The sequence below is a fragment of the Phaseolus vulgaris genome, chromosome 2 (genome assembly GCF_000499845.2).
Source record: "Phaseolus vulgaris cultivar G19833 chromosome 2, P. vulgaris v2.0, whole genome shotgun sequence".
NCBI classification, from domain to species: domain Eukaryota; kingdom Viridiplantae; phylum Streptophyta; class Magnoliopsida; order Fabales; family Fabaceae; genus Phaseolus; species Phaseolus vulgaris.
The window spans coordinates 24069295-24086004 of NC_023758.2; the positions used below are offsets into that span (position 1 = coordinate 24069295).

Here is a 16710-nt window from a genome sequence, read left to right on the forward strand (position 1 = left end):
GATGAAAATCTTTATGGAGTCTATTGATATGGGTATTTGGGATGCAGTGGTCAGTGGACCTTTTATACCTATGCAAGTTGTCAAAGAAGAAACAATAAAGAAGCCTTGGTCTGAATGGAGTGAAACCGAGAGGAAGAAGGCTCAATATGACTCCTTAGCCAAGAACATCATCACCTCTGCACTGAATATGGATGAATTATTTAGAGTTTCTCAATGTAACTCAGCTAAGGAGATGTGGGAGGTACTAAAGGTAACTCATGAAGGGACGGATGATGTGAAATGAGCAAGGAAGCACTCACTCATTCAGGAATACGAACTGTTCAGAATGCAATCAGAAGAGAGTATTGCAGTTGTGCAGAAACGATTTACACATATTGTAAATCACCTCACTGGCCTTGGTAAAGTCTTTGACAAGGAAGAGCTCAACATAAAGGTACTGAAATGCCTTGATAGAAGCTGACAGCCTAAGGTAACAACAATCTCAGAATCCAGAGATTTATCCAAGATGTCCACTGCTGCACTCTTTGGAAAGCTGATGGAGCATGAACTAGAGCTGAAAAGATTGAAAGAACAAGAAACTGTGGAGAAGAGAGCCAAAGGAATTGCCTTGAAAACTACCATGGAACATGATACAAGTGAGGAAGAAGAGAATCCTGAACATGATGAGACATTGAGTCTGCTCACCAGAAAATTCAGCAGATTTCTTAGAAAGAAAAACCGTGATAGAACTCAACAAAGAAAGAGGTATTCTAAATCCAATGATTCAAATTCTTCCAATTACACTTGTTTTGGATGTGGTAAACCAGGTCATATAAAGGTTGATTGTCCAAACAATCAAAGCAAAGAAAAATCAGCAAGCAAGAAGAGTGAAAGAAGCAAAGGTAAAAGAGCATACATCTCATGGAAAGAAAATGATGTATCCTCATCTAGTGATTCCTCTACCGAAAGTGAAGAAGCAAATCTGTGCTTTATGGTGAATGATGAAGAATCTAACTCTGATTCAGTAAGTGATTTTTCTACTGATTCTGAAAATTATGATCAGCTGTTAATTGCCTTTAAGGAAACACATGATGAAGCAAACAGATTAACTGTCATTTGCAACAAATTGAATAGGGTAAATAGGGTACTTGAACCTAAGGTCAAAGCTCTTGAAGAAGAACTGCACAAAGCTAAAACTGAATTGGTTAGCCTTGAATTAACATGTTTGCATGCATCAATAAAAATTTGTGATAATTGTAAGAAGCTGGAAAAAAAGGTTGAATATTTGTTAAAAACACTTTCAAATTTCACCAAAGGAAGAGAAAATCTTGAAACTTTATTAGGTTCACAGAATGCTGTTTTTAATAAAAATGGTATAGGATATAATCCTGGAATGAAAAGCAATGTGAAAAAGCTGTCCAGTTTTTTTGTTCCTTCCAAAACAAGTTTTTCCACTTTTAGCTGTTCAAATACAATGTATTCTGCAACTTGTTTTTATTGTATGAAGTTTGGACATATATCTAGAACATGTAAAGCTAGAAGGTATCTTGTTCCAAAAGGGTTGGCCAAATGGCTTCCTAAGGAAAGGTATTAATCATATTGGACCCTAGACTAAAAGGGGTACCATATGTGCTGAATTTGTTTTGCAGAAGAATAGTAGGAAAAATCAGTGGTACCTGGACAGTGGGTGCTCGAAGCACATGACAGGTGACTTGACTCAATTCATAAGCCTAAAACTCAAAGCTGAAGGACACGTCACATATGGAGACAACAATAGAGGAAGAATTCTTGGAAGAGGAGATGTTAGCACTAAAGACTCAACCACTATTGAGAATGTATTGTATGTTAAAGGGCTAAAGCATAGTCTTCTAAGCATTAGCCAGCTGTGTGACAAGGGATACAAGGTTAATTTCGAAGCCAACACTTGTACAATTTCAAATGAAATTTCTGGTAAGGTGCTTTTCACAGGAAAAAGGGTAAACAACATCTATCTATTAGATATTATGAATAGCTGTTCTGAAAATGAGTGTTTGTTTTCTAAAGGTGATGAGTCCTGGCTGTGGCATAGGAGGCTAGCTCATATCCATACAAATCACTTGAATAAGCTGAAGTCTAAGGAACTTGTTTCTGGTTTACCAAACATAAAATTTCAAAATAACAGATTGTGTGATGCTTGTGTAAAGGGAAAACAGATAAGAACTTCATTTAAATCTAAAAATGTGGTTTCTACAAATAAAGCCTTGAATGTTTTACATATGGACTTGTTTGGACCATCTAGGACTGCTAGCTTAGCTGGAAATTACTATGTCTTGGTGATTGTTGATGACTTTTCAAGATATACATGGACTTTATTTCTTGCTTCTAAAAATGATGCATATAAAGCCTTTAAGAAACTAGCTAAGGTTCTGCATAATGAAAATGAAAATAGAATAAAACAGATTCGTAGTGATCACGGGGGAGAGTTTCAAAATGCAAAATTTGATAAATATTGTGAAAAACATGGGATCACACATAACTATTCTGCTCATAGGACACCCCAACAAAATGGTTTAGTTGAAAGGAAGAATAGGTCATTAGAGGAGTTAGCTAGGACCATGTTAAATGAATCTGATTTACCTAAATATTTTTGGGCTGATGCAGTATACACTGCTTCTTATGTGCTTAACAGAACCTTGATTAGACCAATTCTTAAGAAAACTCCCTATGAATTGTATAAAGGTAGGAAGCCTAGCATTAGTCATCTTAGGGTTTTTGGCTGCAAATGCTTTGTTCTAAATAATGGTAAAGACAATATGGGGAAATTTGATCCCAAATCAGATGAAGGAATACATATTGGATATGCTATAAATGGACATGCTTATAGAGTGTATAATAAAAGATTGCTTGCAGTAGAAGAATCTATACATGTTGTATTTGATGAAACAAATTGTTCTGTGCCTAAATCTGTTCTGGATGAACCTGGTATGGATGATTTAAGAGCCATTTTGCAAAAGAATCAATCTAGTGAGCTTGATGCAACTAATCCAAATGCTGTCAAAGAATCTATTGTGAATGCAGGATTGCCTAAAGAATGGAAGACACCCAGGGATCTCACACTAGACAATGTAATTGGTAAAATTGAGAAAGGAGTCTCAACAAGGAATTCACTCAATAATTTCTGCAAAACAGTGGTCTTTGTTTCATAGATTGAGCCTAAAAGTCTGGAAGAAGAACTACAAGACAACAATTGGATAACAGCAATGCAGGAAGAACTGAACCAGTTTGAATACAATGAAGTGTGGACCTTGGTTCCAAGAAGACATGAGATGAATATCATAGGAACCAAATGGGTGTACAGGAACAAGATGGATGAACATGGGGCTATCACTAGAAATAAAGCAAGGCTGGTAGCTAAAGGCTATAACCAAGAAGAGGGAATTGATTTTGGTGAAACCTATGCACCAATAGCTCGTGTTGAAGCTGTCAGATTACTCCTAGCATTTTCCAGCATACAAGGTTTCAAGCTATTTCAAATGGATGTCAAGAGTGCATTCTTAAATGGTTACATTAATGAAGATGTGTTTGTATCTCAGCCTCTAGGGTTCGAAGATCATAAAAATCCAGAGCATGTGTACATGCTTAAGAAGGCGTTATATGGATTGAAGCAGGCACCTAGGCAATGGTATGAGAGGCTAAGTGAGTTTCTGCTATCTCAAGGATATAACCGTGGCAATTCTGGTAAAACTCTGTTCATAAAGAAGAAAAGAGAAGACATTATACTTGTGCAAGTCTATGTGGATGATATTATCTTTGGATCCACAAATGAAGAGATGTGTGAAGACTTTGTGAAAACAATGAAGAGCGAGTTTGAGATGTCAATGTTAGGGGAAATGAATTTCTTCCTTGGACTACAAGTGAAACAACTCAAGGATGGAATTTTCATAAGTCAAGAAAAGTACTGCAAGGAGCTGTTTAAGAGGTTTGATATGGATCAATGCCAGGCAATCAACACTCCTATTTCAACAAGCTGCCAGTTCGAACAAGATTGTGCAAGAAAATCAGTGGATCAATCTAAGTACAGGGGTTTAATTGGTTCTTTATTATACTTAACTGCTAGCAGGCCTGACATTATGTTTGCTGTGTGCTTATGTGCTAGATATCAATCTGATCTAAAGGAATCACACTGCAATGCAACAAAGAGAATTCTGAAATACTTGCAAGGGTCTAAGGATGTTGGATTATGGTATCCTAATGATGTATCTTTAAACTTAACTGGTTTTTCAGATTCTGAATTTGCAGGTTGCAAGGTTGATAGGAAAAGCACAAGTGGGACTTGTCACATGCTTGGATCAAGTCTAATCTCTTGGCATTGTAAGAAACAAGCTTGTGTTGCTCTCTCTACAGCAGAGGCAGAATACATAGCTGCTGGAAGTTGTTGTGCTCAAACCTTATGGCTAAGGCAACAACTAAGTGACTTTGGGATCCTATTAAACAAGATACCTATAAATTGTGATAACACTAGTGCTATAAATCTGTCTAAGAATCCTGTCATGCATTCAAGAACTAAACATATTGAAATTAGACATCACTTTCTAAGAGAACATATAGCTAATGGAACTTATGATATCAAATTCATTGGCATTGAATTTCAATTGGCTGATCTTTTTACTAAACCTCTTGCTAAAGATAGGTTTTATTTTCTTCTAAATGAATTGGGTATCATTAGCTTAAATTGTCCTCTGCAGTAAAAATTTCAATATGTTATTTTATATTTTAACGTGTTTTCTCTCTGTTTTAGAATCACAGCTGTGACTAGCAAAGAGAAATATTTACTTTTCTCTCTCTCTCTCTATATATATCTATCTTTGACTGCTTTTACGGTTATTAACCAGCAGGTCTATGACAATTATTATGTGGGTATTCTAACTGATTGGATATTGTGTAGGTGCAACAAATTTGATTTGTCAAACTGAAATCTGGTTCCAATATATTCTTGCGTAAATCAACACCTGAACCTGCTGTACCACAAGAATAAAATATGAAGCATATCTGATTGTATTATTTTTTTAAAAAAACCCATAATTCTTGAAATATGATCTAAAGCTCTATATTAATCTGGCATTGATCAAATTATTTTGCACACTATCTCATTCCTACTACAAGCTGTCCAGGTTCAAAACATTTACAAATATTAATTTCCATTTTCTCTTGAACAAGTGAATTGTTACGGATTCTCTCTTTAGTTGGGATTGTCCTTTCGTAAACAGGTGCAGGTAAAAACAGATAGAGCATGGCATCCTCATCACACAGAAAGAAGAAATCCAAAGAGCAATCCAACAGCAGCCAAGGCATTCTAGAAAACTGGTTTGCTGGAGATTCTGAAGCTATGACAAGGTTCATCCATGAAACAAGCAGAAAGCAAGTCAATGTGCCCAAGGTGCTGGAATTTTCTTGGTTGAGAGAAGAAAATCTGACTGAAGCGAAAACCCTACTCAAGTATCAAAAACATAAAAGCTTCTTAGAAATGACCGGAAATGTTTATCCAAACCTGGTGAAAGTGTTCTACAGCAATCTTGTTCAAGATGGCAAAAATCTGGTCTCCCACGTGAAAAGAGTGAAGTTGAAAATTACAAGGGAAATATGGAGCAATGTGGGAGGAATCAAGTATTCAGGAATGAAGGTTAACAAAGGGAATACTGCTGTAGGAGCTGTGATAGAAATCCTGCTGAACCAGTGGCTAGATTTCATGATGGTAATCTGACCTTAATTCCAAGACTCCTAGCCTACATAATTGCTTGGCAACTTACTCCTAGAGGAAGTAATCATGCTACTCTTCATGAAGAGGATTTGATTCTGCTATACTGTATAATGAATCAACTCAAGGTAAATTGGGTAAGTACAATGGTAGAGCATATGCTCAAATCCACAAGGCTTCCCGATTATCGTTTTCCATATGCAATTTTTTTATCAAAACTAATTGACTATTTTGAAGTTGATACTGCAAATGAGAGAAATGACACCATTAAGGCAGCCAGTGAAATAGACAACTCCACTCTCTTGAAAATGGGGTTCCAAAAGGAGGAAGACAGCTGGATCTTTCGAAGGAATGCTGCAAATAGAGCTGAGAATGAAGCAGCTAATCCAGGAGATGAAGAAGAAGAAAATGCTGATGGTGTGCAGCACATGGATGAGTCACCAGTTCACTCTTTTGCAAATGAGGATGTTGCTGCTACAAGCCAAAATGCATTGGTAGCATATAAGGAACCTGTGCATAGAGGTGAACCTCTATCCATGTTCGAAAGACAAGTTCTAAACAGGCTAGATACACTCACATACGACCAAAAGGAGTACTATGAAATGACTCAAGCCAGGTTTCAACACTTGGATGACCAAATTGAAGGAGTTCAGGAGCAGCTAGCCGAGCTCTATCACTATAACAAGTGATCTTTACAAAGTTTTCATCCTCTATGTCTTGTTGAACAATTGGTTTTCTCTGTTCTTTTTTCTTTCTGCATCGGTTTTAATTTTGTTTTGGTTTGTAATAGACCTATAAACTATCTTTAGTTTGAACTGTTATGCATATCTGGGGTATGCTTCTTTTATTCAATGTTCTACTCTGTTTGATGAACCCAAAGGGGGAGAAGGACAGATGAAAGAGTGCTCACATAAGTTGATGATTTGGCTCAACCTGTAGGGAGGTAGAACACAACTCATATACTGTTATATTCTGGTTTATCTCTAAATGTTGTTGTGCAGTTTGCTTGGAAGCTATTACAGTGCAGTTTTGATCATCAAGTATACAAAGCAAAAAGGTTTTTGTCTCCATCAAACAGGGGGAGATTGTTGGAGATGGATGAAGCTCATCTCAACCTTGCATTGGTGTGTTTGATGTAGTCTTTAGCTAGGTTGCTTTGGAGGTTGCTATGTGTCTTAGATGATTTTGTATTTTAGGCTTGTGTGTATTCAAGGTTGCCTTTTGCTGCATGACCCATCCTAGATGCCAAATCAATGTAGTAAGGTCAAGCTCATGATGTGGTTAAATGGTTTTGGAAAAGCTTTTTAAAGTTTTCTTAAATTGTTTGATTCAATACAAAAATAAATCTGTTTTATTGAGAAGTAATCGGTTTATTTCTGCTCTGTTAAAGGCCTTTCGAAATTCTGTTAGGGCACCAAAGGTAAAGCTCAGTCTGTTATTTCAATTAAGCTGAGCTGGCAGTTTTGTTAACATTTAACCTGTTGTTTTTAAAATCAATATGTTCTTTTGACCCCTGTTACACTGTAAATAGGCTTCTTTTGCGAAAATTTGATAAGCTCAATTCACCCCCCCTCTTGAACTTAGACACTGTTTAACTCTAACAGTCAGCACCGGGCTAAGAATCAATGAGTAAGAAAAATAGTTTCAAGCTTAGAAACAGTGTACCTTTACTAGGGATCTCAACTCCCTTTTATAGGCTATTTTTAGGTTAACTCACTGTCCCCACCTTTCTCTCACCAGATCCTTACCTCTAGTGAAATTAGGTTTACTGGGATGACCTTCCTTTTCGTGAGTGCAAAATCTAACAGTATGGCCTCCAGGGTACCAAATCATGTACCAACGCTTGCGGGATCCATCTGTTCTGTAGGTGCCGTAATTCTTCATGTGCCATGCATGCAACTTTCCCTGAAAAACCCTAGCACTCTTGGGCCTTGGCGCCTTCAAGGAATATTTACTTGTGCTAGACCTGAATGTACTATACACACCACATGCAAGAACTCTCCCGCGAATTAGGTCTTTATTATATCTAGGTTTCAACACATACTATTTCTGGGGCCCCGCTTACATGGCCCATTATCGCGACCAAATCACCGAGCCGACCTGCTCCACAGGTGCCGATGTCGATGTCTGATACCGATGTCCGAGGTGATGGATTTGTGTCTTCTTCTTTGCGTTTTTGAGGTGAACTAGCGGAAGCTCCATGGATTGTTGGCGAAACAAGGCTCTCCTAAGAGTTGTGATAGCCTTGGAGGTGCATGAGAAGTATGAAGAGTAGGAGTGGTTTGGCCAACTCCCTTTGTAGGTGAAGGTTTGAAGATTAAAAGCCTGTTCGAAAGAGAGTTTAGGCAAGGAGTGAAAATGACACAATTTTGACAGCATTTCACTATTCAATTAATATTGCAAATACATGAGCCAAGCCCTCTTATTTATAGTGTTTAGAGGGCTGAAAATTCAAAAGAAAGTGGAGGGAAATTCAAATGAGAAGCATTTGAATTTGGAGCCATATCCTAGTCGCAAGGAAAGTGTGACTTGGTTTCTTTTTTTTGGAACCTCCTACACCTTCTTTTTATGTCACATGCAAGGTGTGGCTTAGCTTTATACATTTACACCTCTTATATTTATATCTATACCTCTCTTTATGGTACCATCTGTGTTGTTGGGAGTAATAAAATTGATCGTAACATCAATGTTGTTGGTAGTAATAATACTGATGGTACCAACAATGTTGATTGTAGTAATAATACTGATGGTACCATCAGTGTTGTTGGTAGTAATAATACTGATAGTACCATCAGTGTTGTTGCTAGTAATAATACTGATGGTACCAACTGTGTTGTTGGTAGTAATAATACTGCTGGTACCATCAATGTTGTTGGTAGTAATAATACTAATAGTACCAATTGTGTTGTTGGTAGTAATAATACTAATGGTACCATCAGTGTTGTTGGTAGTAATAATACTGAGCGTACCATCAATGTTGTTGGTAGTAATAATACTAATGGTACCATTAGTGTTGATGGTAGTAATAATACTAATGGTACAATCAGTTTCGATGGTAGTAATAATACTGATGGTACCATCAGTGTTGTTATTAGTAATAATAATAATGGTACCATCAGTGTTGTTGGTAGTAATAATACCGATGGTACCATCAGTGTTGTTGGTAAAAATAATACTCATGGTACCATCAGTATTGTTGGGAGTAATAATACTGATGGTACCATCAGTGTTGGTGGTAGTAATAATACTGATGGTACCATCAGTGTTGATGGTAGTAATAATACTAATTGTAATATGAGTGTTGATGGTAGTAATAATACTGATGGTACCATCAATGTTGATGGTAGTAATAATATTGATAGTAATATCAGTGTTGATAGTAGTAATAATACTAATGGTACCAACAGTGTTGTTGGCAGTAATAATACTGATGGTACCATCATTGTTGTTGGTAGTAATAATACTCATCAATGTTGTTGGTAGTAATAATACTCATCAGGGTTGTTGGTAGTAATAATACTGATGGTACCAACTGTGTTGTTGGTAGTAATAATACTGATGGTACCATCAGTGTTGTTGGTAGTAATAATACTGATGGTATCAACAGTGTTGATGGTAGTAATAATTCTGATGGTACCATCAGTGTTGATGGGAGTAATACTACTGATGGTACCATTAGTATTAATGGTAGTAATAATACTGATGGTATCATCAGTGTTGATGGTAGTAATAGTACTGATGGTACCATAAGTGTTGATGCTAGTAATACTACTGATGGTACCAATAGTGTTGTTGGTAGTAATAATACTGATGGTACCATCAATGTTGTTGGTAGTAATAATATTGATGGTACCAACACTGTTGTTGGTAGTAATAATACTGATTGTACCATCAGTGTTGATGGTAGTAGTAATACTGATGGTACCATCAGTGTTGTTGATAGTAATAATATTGATGGTACAACCTGTGTTGTTGGTAGTAATAATACTGATGGTACCATCACTGTTGTTTGTAGTAATAATACTGATGGTACCAACAGTGTGGATGGTAGTAAGAATACTCATGGTACCATCAGTGTTGATGGTAGTAATAATACTGATGGTAACATCAGTGTTGTTGGTAGTAATAATACTAATGGTACCATCAATGTTGTAGGTAGTAATAATACTGATGGTACCACCAGTGTTGTTGGTAGTAATAATACTGATGGTACCATCAGTGTTGATGGTAGTAATAATATTGATGGTACCATCGGTGTTGATGGAAGTAATAATACTGATGGTACCACTAATGTTGTTGGTAGTAATAATACTGATGTTACCATCAGTGCTTTTGGTAGTAATAATAATGATGGGACCATCAATGTTGATGGTAGTAATAATATTGATGGTACCATCAGTGTTGTTGGTAGTAATGATACTGATGGTACCAACACTGTTGTTGGTAGTAATAATACTGATTGTACCATCAATGTTGATGGTAGTAGTAATACTGAAGGAACCATGAGTGGTTTTGGGAGTAATAATACTGATGGTACCAAATTTGTGTTTGGTAGTAATAATACTGATGGTACCATCAGTTTTGTTGGTAGTAATAATACTAATGGAACCAATAGTGTTGTTGGTAGTAATAATACTGATGGTACCATCAGTGTTGTTGGGAGTAATAATACTGATGGTTCCTTTAATGTTGTTGGTAGTAATAATACTGATCGAACCAACACTTTTGTTGGTAGTAATTATACTGATTGTACCATCAATGTTGATGGTAGTAGTAATACTGATGGTACCGTAAGTGTTGTTGATAGTAATAATACTGATGGTACCATTTGTGTTGTTGGTAGTAATAATACCACTGGTACCATCAATGTTGTTGGTATTAATAATACTCATGGTACCAACAATGTGGTTGGTAGTAATATTACTCATGCTACCATCAGTGTTGATGGTAGTAGTAATACTGATGGTAGCATCTGTGGTGTTGGTAGTAATAATACTAATGGTACCATCAGTGTTTTTGGGAGTAATAATATTGATGGTACCATCAGTGTTATTGGGAGTAATAATACTGATGGTACCATCAGTGTTGTTGGTAGTAATAATACTGATGGTACCAACACTGATATGATTCGAATAGCTAGATATAGATGATTCTTTGACATTTTATGGAATCAACTGAGTTGGAGAATGAAGAGGCACTTTTATAGAAATGGATCAATGTTCTATGTTTCAAGAACTCACCAAAAACTTGAACTAAACACCAAACTCACATGGAAGTTCTATTTCTTGTCAATTGAATCGATTAAAAGATGAAGGAAAGCAAATGAACCGATTAAATTGCTAAAGAAAAGAAAGGAACCGATTGGAAAGCTTCAGAAATGAAATGCACCGAACAAAAGCTTGAAAGGAAGAAGATGAACCGATTGTATCATGAAACTAAACAAGAACACCAAATAGAAAGCAAGAAAGGAACCTAAAACATGTTTTGGAATTCAATTAGACACGGAAATGGAATGAGAAGATGAAGAAGAAAGATGACTTATGTGGTTGTAGTTCTTGGTTGATGAACACGCCACTTGAAGTGTGAATGCTCCAAGATAATTGTGAATTGCCGCCACTTGAGGGAACCAAGGCTCTCAAGATGAGACTAGGAAGAGGAGAAGGCAAGTTCTCACTACACTCTATCACCAATTTGGGAGAGTTTTGTTACTTCAAATATCAATTATGAATTATGAAGGACCAAAGCCCTCCTTTTATAGAAGCAAGGGCCGGTCATTAGCTTTACAAAGCTTGCCTCCTAAGCTACCTAAAAGTCTCCTAAGCTACCGCCCCTCCTAAGCTAACGCCTAAGCTTCTAGAATTTTCTAAGCTAAAGCCTAAAGATGCTTTTACAAAAGAGGTGTCTAATGTTTTCCTCTAAGCACCTTCCTAAAGACTATGTATTTAAACATTCTACTCTTCATACAAGAGACAATATAAAAAGAGAAAACAATCTACCACTACTTCCTAATTCCTTAAACTTGCTCCTTGTAAGCCTTTGAGGTAAGGTAGTGTCTCCTTGAGCTTCTTCAACTTCGGCCTCTACCTCCTTTTGTCCTTGATCTTCGGCTTCTATTTCCTCTTGAGCTTGATCTCCATCAAACACTGTCGTTGGTAGTAATAATAATGATTGTACCATCAATGTTGATGGTAGTAGTAATACTGAAGGTACCATCAGTGTTGTTGGGAGTAATAATACTGATGGTACCAACTTTGTTGTTGGTAGTAATAATACAGATGGTACCATCAGTGTTGTTGGTATTAATAATACTGATGGTACCAACTGTGTTGTTGGTAGTAATAATACTGATGGTACCATCAATGTTGTTGGTAGTAATAATACTGATGGTACCATCAGTGTTGATGGTAGTAATAATACTAATGGTACCATCAGTGTTGATGGTAGTAATACTACTGATGGTACCATCAGTGTTGATGGTAGTAATAATACTAATTGTAATATGAGTGTTGATGGTAGTAATAATACTGATGGTACCATCAGTGTTGATGGTAGTAATAATACTGATTGTAATATCAGTGTTGATGGTAGTAATAATACTGATGGTACCAACAGTGTTGTTGGCAGTAATAATACTGATGGTACCATCATTGTTGTTAGCAGTAATAATACTGATTGTACCATCAATGTTGATGGTAGTAATAATACTGATGGTACCATCTGTGTTGATGGTAGTAATACTACTGATGGTACCATCAGTGTTGATGGTAGTAATAATACTTGTACCGTCTCGTACCCGGGCGTTGACCAGAAGTCAAAGTTAACACATGGTTGGACCCCTCAAGGGACCCAAGGAAGAAAAGTCAACAGGTCGACCGCTCGTGACGTCGCCAAAGTAAGACGTCGCCCTAAAGTAAGACGTCGCCCTAAAGTGAGACGTCGCCAAGTAAGACATCGCCTATGGAAAGACATCGCCCATGTAAGACATCGCCCAAGCAAAGACATCGCCCAAGAGAGATGTCGGGCCTCGACAGTCCAGAACAGTAGCAAAGAGAAGAGAAAAGTGGCTTCAAGGCCACAAGTTCTAGGACCAGTAGGGGATATCCTGACTCGTGAAGTATCCACGCCACCGCTGGGAGACCCTGGAACAGATACAACCCATGAAAGGGCCATAACCAGGGGAGAACCACGTGCATGCTACGAGAGAAAGGAAGATACACCCCTAGGGCAAGTGATCTGTCATTGGGGCGCATGAGTTGGCACCCAAAAAGTCAACCCACGTGACAGAAGCACTTCGCAGAAAAGAGGGCTCACACGATGGAATAACCCTAAGTTGGGTGGCGGCGCTGTGGGACCCTCTGCACAGAATAACGATCAAGTCAGAGGGGCACGTGGCAATGCCCACGTGCTCATTAAAGGTTTCAGTGAAAGTTTGCCAAGGTACGCATTAATTCAGTTAAGATTCGAATATTCCAAGGAATGTTTTTTATACGCTTTCAATGCGCTTTCATGCGCTTTAATGATGAGAGGTGTATAAAAAGGGACCTTGGGAGCATTTGAAGGGGACGAGAGTTTTAACCTAATTCTCATAGTCACACAGAGCACAAACCCTAATTGTTCTTGACGGCGCACCAAGTTGTGAGCACAAGGAAATTAGGGCAACACAGTTTTAGCCCTTAAGTACAGTTTTCGACCCACCTCAGAGCATTCGTTCAAGTGTTCTGATACGGGGGTGCGTCACCTTTTGATGTTTCTTGCTAGCTGACTTGATCGCCGGAGTGAAAACGACCGCGAGTGCGTCCCATTGTTCACTTCATTTCAGGTACTCATAGACGGAGCAAAACGAAGGTGCCCTAACTTGCGAGGACAAGTCACGCGAAAAGAAGATCTCGGTCAACCGGCAGGAACAATACTGATTGTAATATCTGTTGATGGTAATAATAATACTGATGGTACCAACAATGTTGTTGGCAGTAATAATACTGATGGTACCATCAGTGTTGTTGGTAGTAATAATACTCATGGTACCATCACTATTGAGGGTAGTAATAATACTGATGGTATCATCTATGTTGTTGGTAGTAATAATACCGATGGTACCAACTGTGATGTTGGTAGTAATAATATTGATTGTACCATCAGTGTTGTTGGTAGTAATAATACCGATGGTACCAACTGTGTTGTTGGTAGTAATAATACTGATGGTACCATCAGTGTTGTTGGTAGTAATAATACTGATGGTACCAACAATGTTGTTGGTAGTAATAATACTCATGGTACGATCAGTGTTGATGGTAGTAATAATAATGATGGTACCATAAGTTTTGATGGGAATAATAATACTGACCATCTGTGTTGTTGGTAGTAATAATAGTGATGACACCATTTGTGTTGTTGGTAGTAAAAATAGTGATGACACCATTAGTGTTGTTGCTAGTAATAATATTGATGGTACCATCAGTGTTGTTGGTAGTAATAATAGTGATGGTACCATCAGTGTTGATGGAAGTAATAATACTGATGGTACCATTAGTGTTGATGGTAGTAATAATACTGATGGTAGTATCAGTGTTGTTGATAGTTATAATACTATTGGTACCATCAGTGTTGATGGGAGTAATAACACTGATGGTACCATGAGTGTTGTTGGGAGTAATAATACTGATGGTACCATGAGTGTTGTTGGTAGTAATAATACTGATGGTACCAACTATGTTGTTGGTAGTAAAAATACTCACGGTACCATCAATGTTGTTGGTAGTAATAATACTGATGGTACAAACAGTGTTGTTGGTAGTAATAATACTGATGGTACCATCAGTGTTGTTGGGAGTAATAATATTGATGGTACCATCAATGTTGATGCGAATAATAATACAGATGGTACCATCTGTGTTGTTGGGAGTAATAATACTTATGGTACCAATTGTGTTGTTGGTAGTAATAATACTGATGGTACTAATAGTGTTGTTCATAGTAATAATACTGATGGTATCAACTGTGTTGTTTTTAGTAATAATATTGATGATACCATTAGTGTTGTTGGTACCATCATTTTCGATGGTAGTAATAATACTAGTGGTTCCATTAGTGTTGTTGGTAGTAATAATACTGATGGTACCATCAATGTTTTTGGTAGTAATAATACTGATGGAACCAACTGTGTTGTTGGTAGTAAAAATACTGATGGTACCATCAGTGTTATTGGTAGTAATAATACTGATGAAACCAATAGTGTTGTTGGTAGTAATAATACTGATGGTACCATCTGTGTTGTTGGTAGTAATAATACTGATGGTACTAACTGTGTTGTTGGTAGTAAAAATACTGATGGTACCATCAGTGTTGTTGGTAGTAATAATACTAATGGTACCAATAATGTTGTTGGTAGTAATTATACTGATGGTACCATCTGTGTTGTTGAGAGTAATATTACTGATGGTACCATCAGTGTTTTTGGTTGTAATAATACTGATGGTACCAACACTGTTGTTGGTAGTAACAATACTGATTGTACCATCAGTGTTGATCGTAGTAGTAATACTGATAGTACCATCAGTGTTGTTGATAGTAATAATACTGATGGTACCATCAATGTTGTTGGTAGTAATAATACTGATCGTAACAACAGTGTGTATGGTAGTAATAATACTCATGGTACCATCAATGTTGATGGTAGTAATAATAGTGATGATAGCATCAGTGTTGTTGGTAATAATAATGCTAATGGTACCATCAATGTTGATGGGAGTAATAATACAGATGGTACCATCAGTGATGTTGAGAGTAATAATACTGATGGTACCATCAGTGTTGTTGGTAGTAATAATACTGATTGTACCAACAGTGATATGATTCGAATAGCTAGATATAGATGATTCTTTGACATTTTATGGAATCAACTGAGTTGGAGAATGAAGAGGCACTTTTATAGAAATGGATCAATGTTCTATGTTTCAAGAACTCACCAAAAACTTGAACTAAACACCAAACTCACATGGAAGTTCTATTTCTTGTCAATTGAATCGATTAAAAGATGAAGGAAAGCAAATGAACCGATTAAATTGCTAAAGAAAAGAAAGGAACCGATTGGAAAGCTTCAGAAATGAAATGCACCGAACAAAAGCTTGAAAGGAAGAAGATGAACCGATTGTATCATGAAACTAAACAAGAACACCAAATAGAAAGCAAGAAAGGAACCTAAAACATGTTTTGGAATTCAATTAGACACGGAAATGGAATGAGAAGATGAAGAAGAAAGATGACTTATGTGGTTGTAGTTCTTGGTTGATGAACACGCCACTTGAAGTGTGAATGCTCCAAGATAATTGTGAATTGCCGCCACTTGAGGGAACCAAGGCTCTCAAGATGAGACTAGGAAGAGGAGAAGGCAAGTTCTCACTACACTCTATCACCAATTTGGGAGAGTTTTGTTACTTCAAATATCAATTCTGAATTATGAAGGACCAAAGCCCTCCTTTTATAGAAGCAAGGGCCGGTCATTAGCTTTACAAAGCTTGCATCCTAAGCTACCTAAAAGTCTCCTAAGCTACCGCCCCTCCTAAGCTAACGCCTAAGCTTCTAGAATTTTCTAAGCTAAAGCCTAAAGATGCTTTTACAAAAGAGGTGTCTAATGTTTTCCTCTAAGCACCTTCCTAAAGACTATGTATTTAAACATTCTACTCTTCATACAAGAGACAATATAAAAAGAGAAAACAATCTACCACTACTTCCTAATTCCTTAAACTTGCTCCTTGTAAGCCTTTGAGGTAAGGTAGTGTCTCCTTGAGCTTCTTCAACTTCGGCCTCTACCTCCTTTTGTCCTTGATCTTCGGCTTCTATTTCCTCTTGAGCTTGATCTCCATCAAACACTGTCGTTGGTAGTAATAATAATGATTGTACCATCAATGTTGATGGTAGTAGTAATACTGAAGGTACCATCAGTGTTGTTGGGAGTAATAATACTGATGGTACCAACTTTGTTGTTGGTAGTAATAATA

At 37.1% G+C, this 16710-nt stretch overlaps 2 protein-coding genes across 2 annotated transcripts; both read left to right on the forward strand.

The window, feature by feature from the left end:
* The first annotated feature begins 5859 nt into the window (after positions 1 to 5859).
* On the forward strand, positions 5860 to 10863 carry LOC137809232 (uncharacterized). Its single transcript, XM_068610366.1, has 6 exons — positions 5860 to 6329; positions 6715 to 6837; positions 8557 to 9146; positions 9197 to 9436; positions 9609 to 9684; positions 9897 to 10863. Exons 1-6 carry the CDS (start codon positions 5860 to 5862, stop codon positions 10861 to 10863), a joined length of 2466 nt encoding a protein of 821 aa, XP_068466467.1.
* Positions 10864 to 12212: 1349 nt separating this feature from the next.
* LOC137809233 (uncharacterized) lies at positions 12213 to 15588 on the forward strand. Its single transcript, XM_068610367.1, has 4 exons — positions 12213 to 12502; positions 13685 to 14071; positions 14172 to 14985; positions 15136 to 15588. Exons 1-4 carry the CDS (start codon positions 12213 to 12215, stop codon positions 15586 to 15588), a joined length of 1944 nt encoding a protein of 647 aa, XP_068466468.1.
* Positions 15589 to 16710: the final 1122 nt, after the last annotated feature.

Coding starts and splice junctions, on each gene's coding strand:
- LOC137809232 (XM_068610366.1), top strand. CDS start 5,860: ATGGTAGAGCATATGCTCAAATCCACAAGGCTTCCCGATTATCGTTTT. Junction 6,330..6,714: donor TATGAAATGACTCAAGCCAG/GTTTCAACACTT, acceptor GTTGTTGTGCAG/TTTGCTTGGAAGCTATTACA. Junction 9,147..9,196: donor TGGCAGTAATAATACTGATG/GTACCATCATTG, acceptor TGTTGTTGGTAG/TAATAATACTCATCAGGGTT.
- LOC137809233 (XM_068610367.1), top strand. CDS start 12,213: ATGAGTGTTGATGGTAGTAATAATACTGATGGTACCATCAGTGTTGAT. Junction 12,503..13,684: donor AATAATACTTGTACCGTCTC/GTACCCGGGCGT, acceptor TGTTGTTGGCAG/TAATAATACTGATGGTACCA. Junction 14,986..15,135: donor CTGATGGTACCATCTGTGTT/GTTGGTAGTAAT, acceptor TGTGTTGTTGAG/AGTAATATTACTGATGGTAC.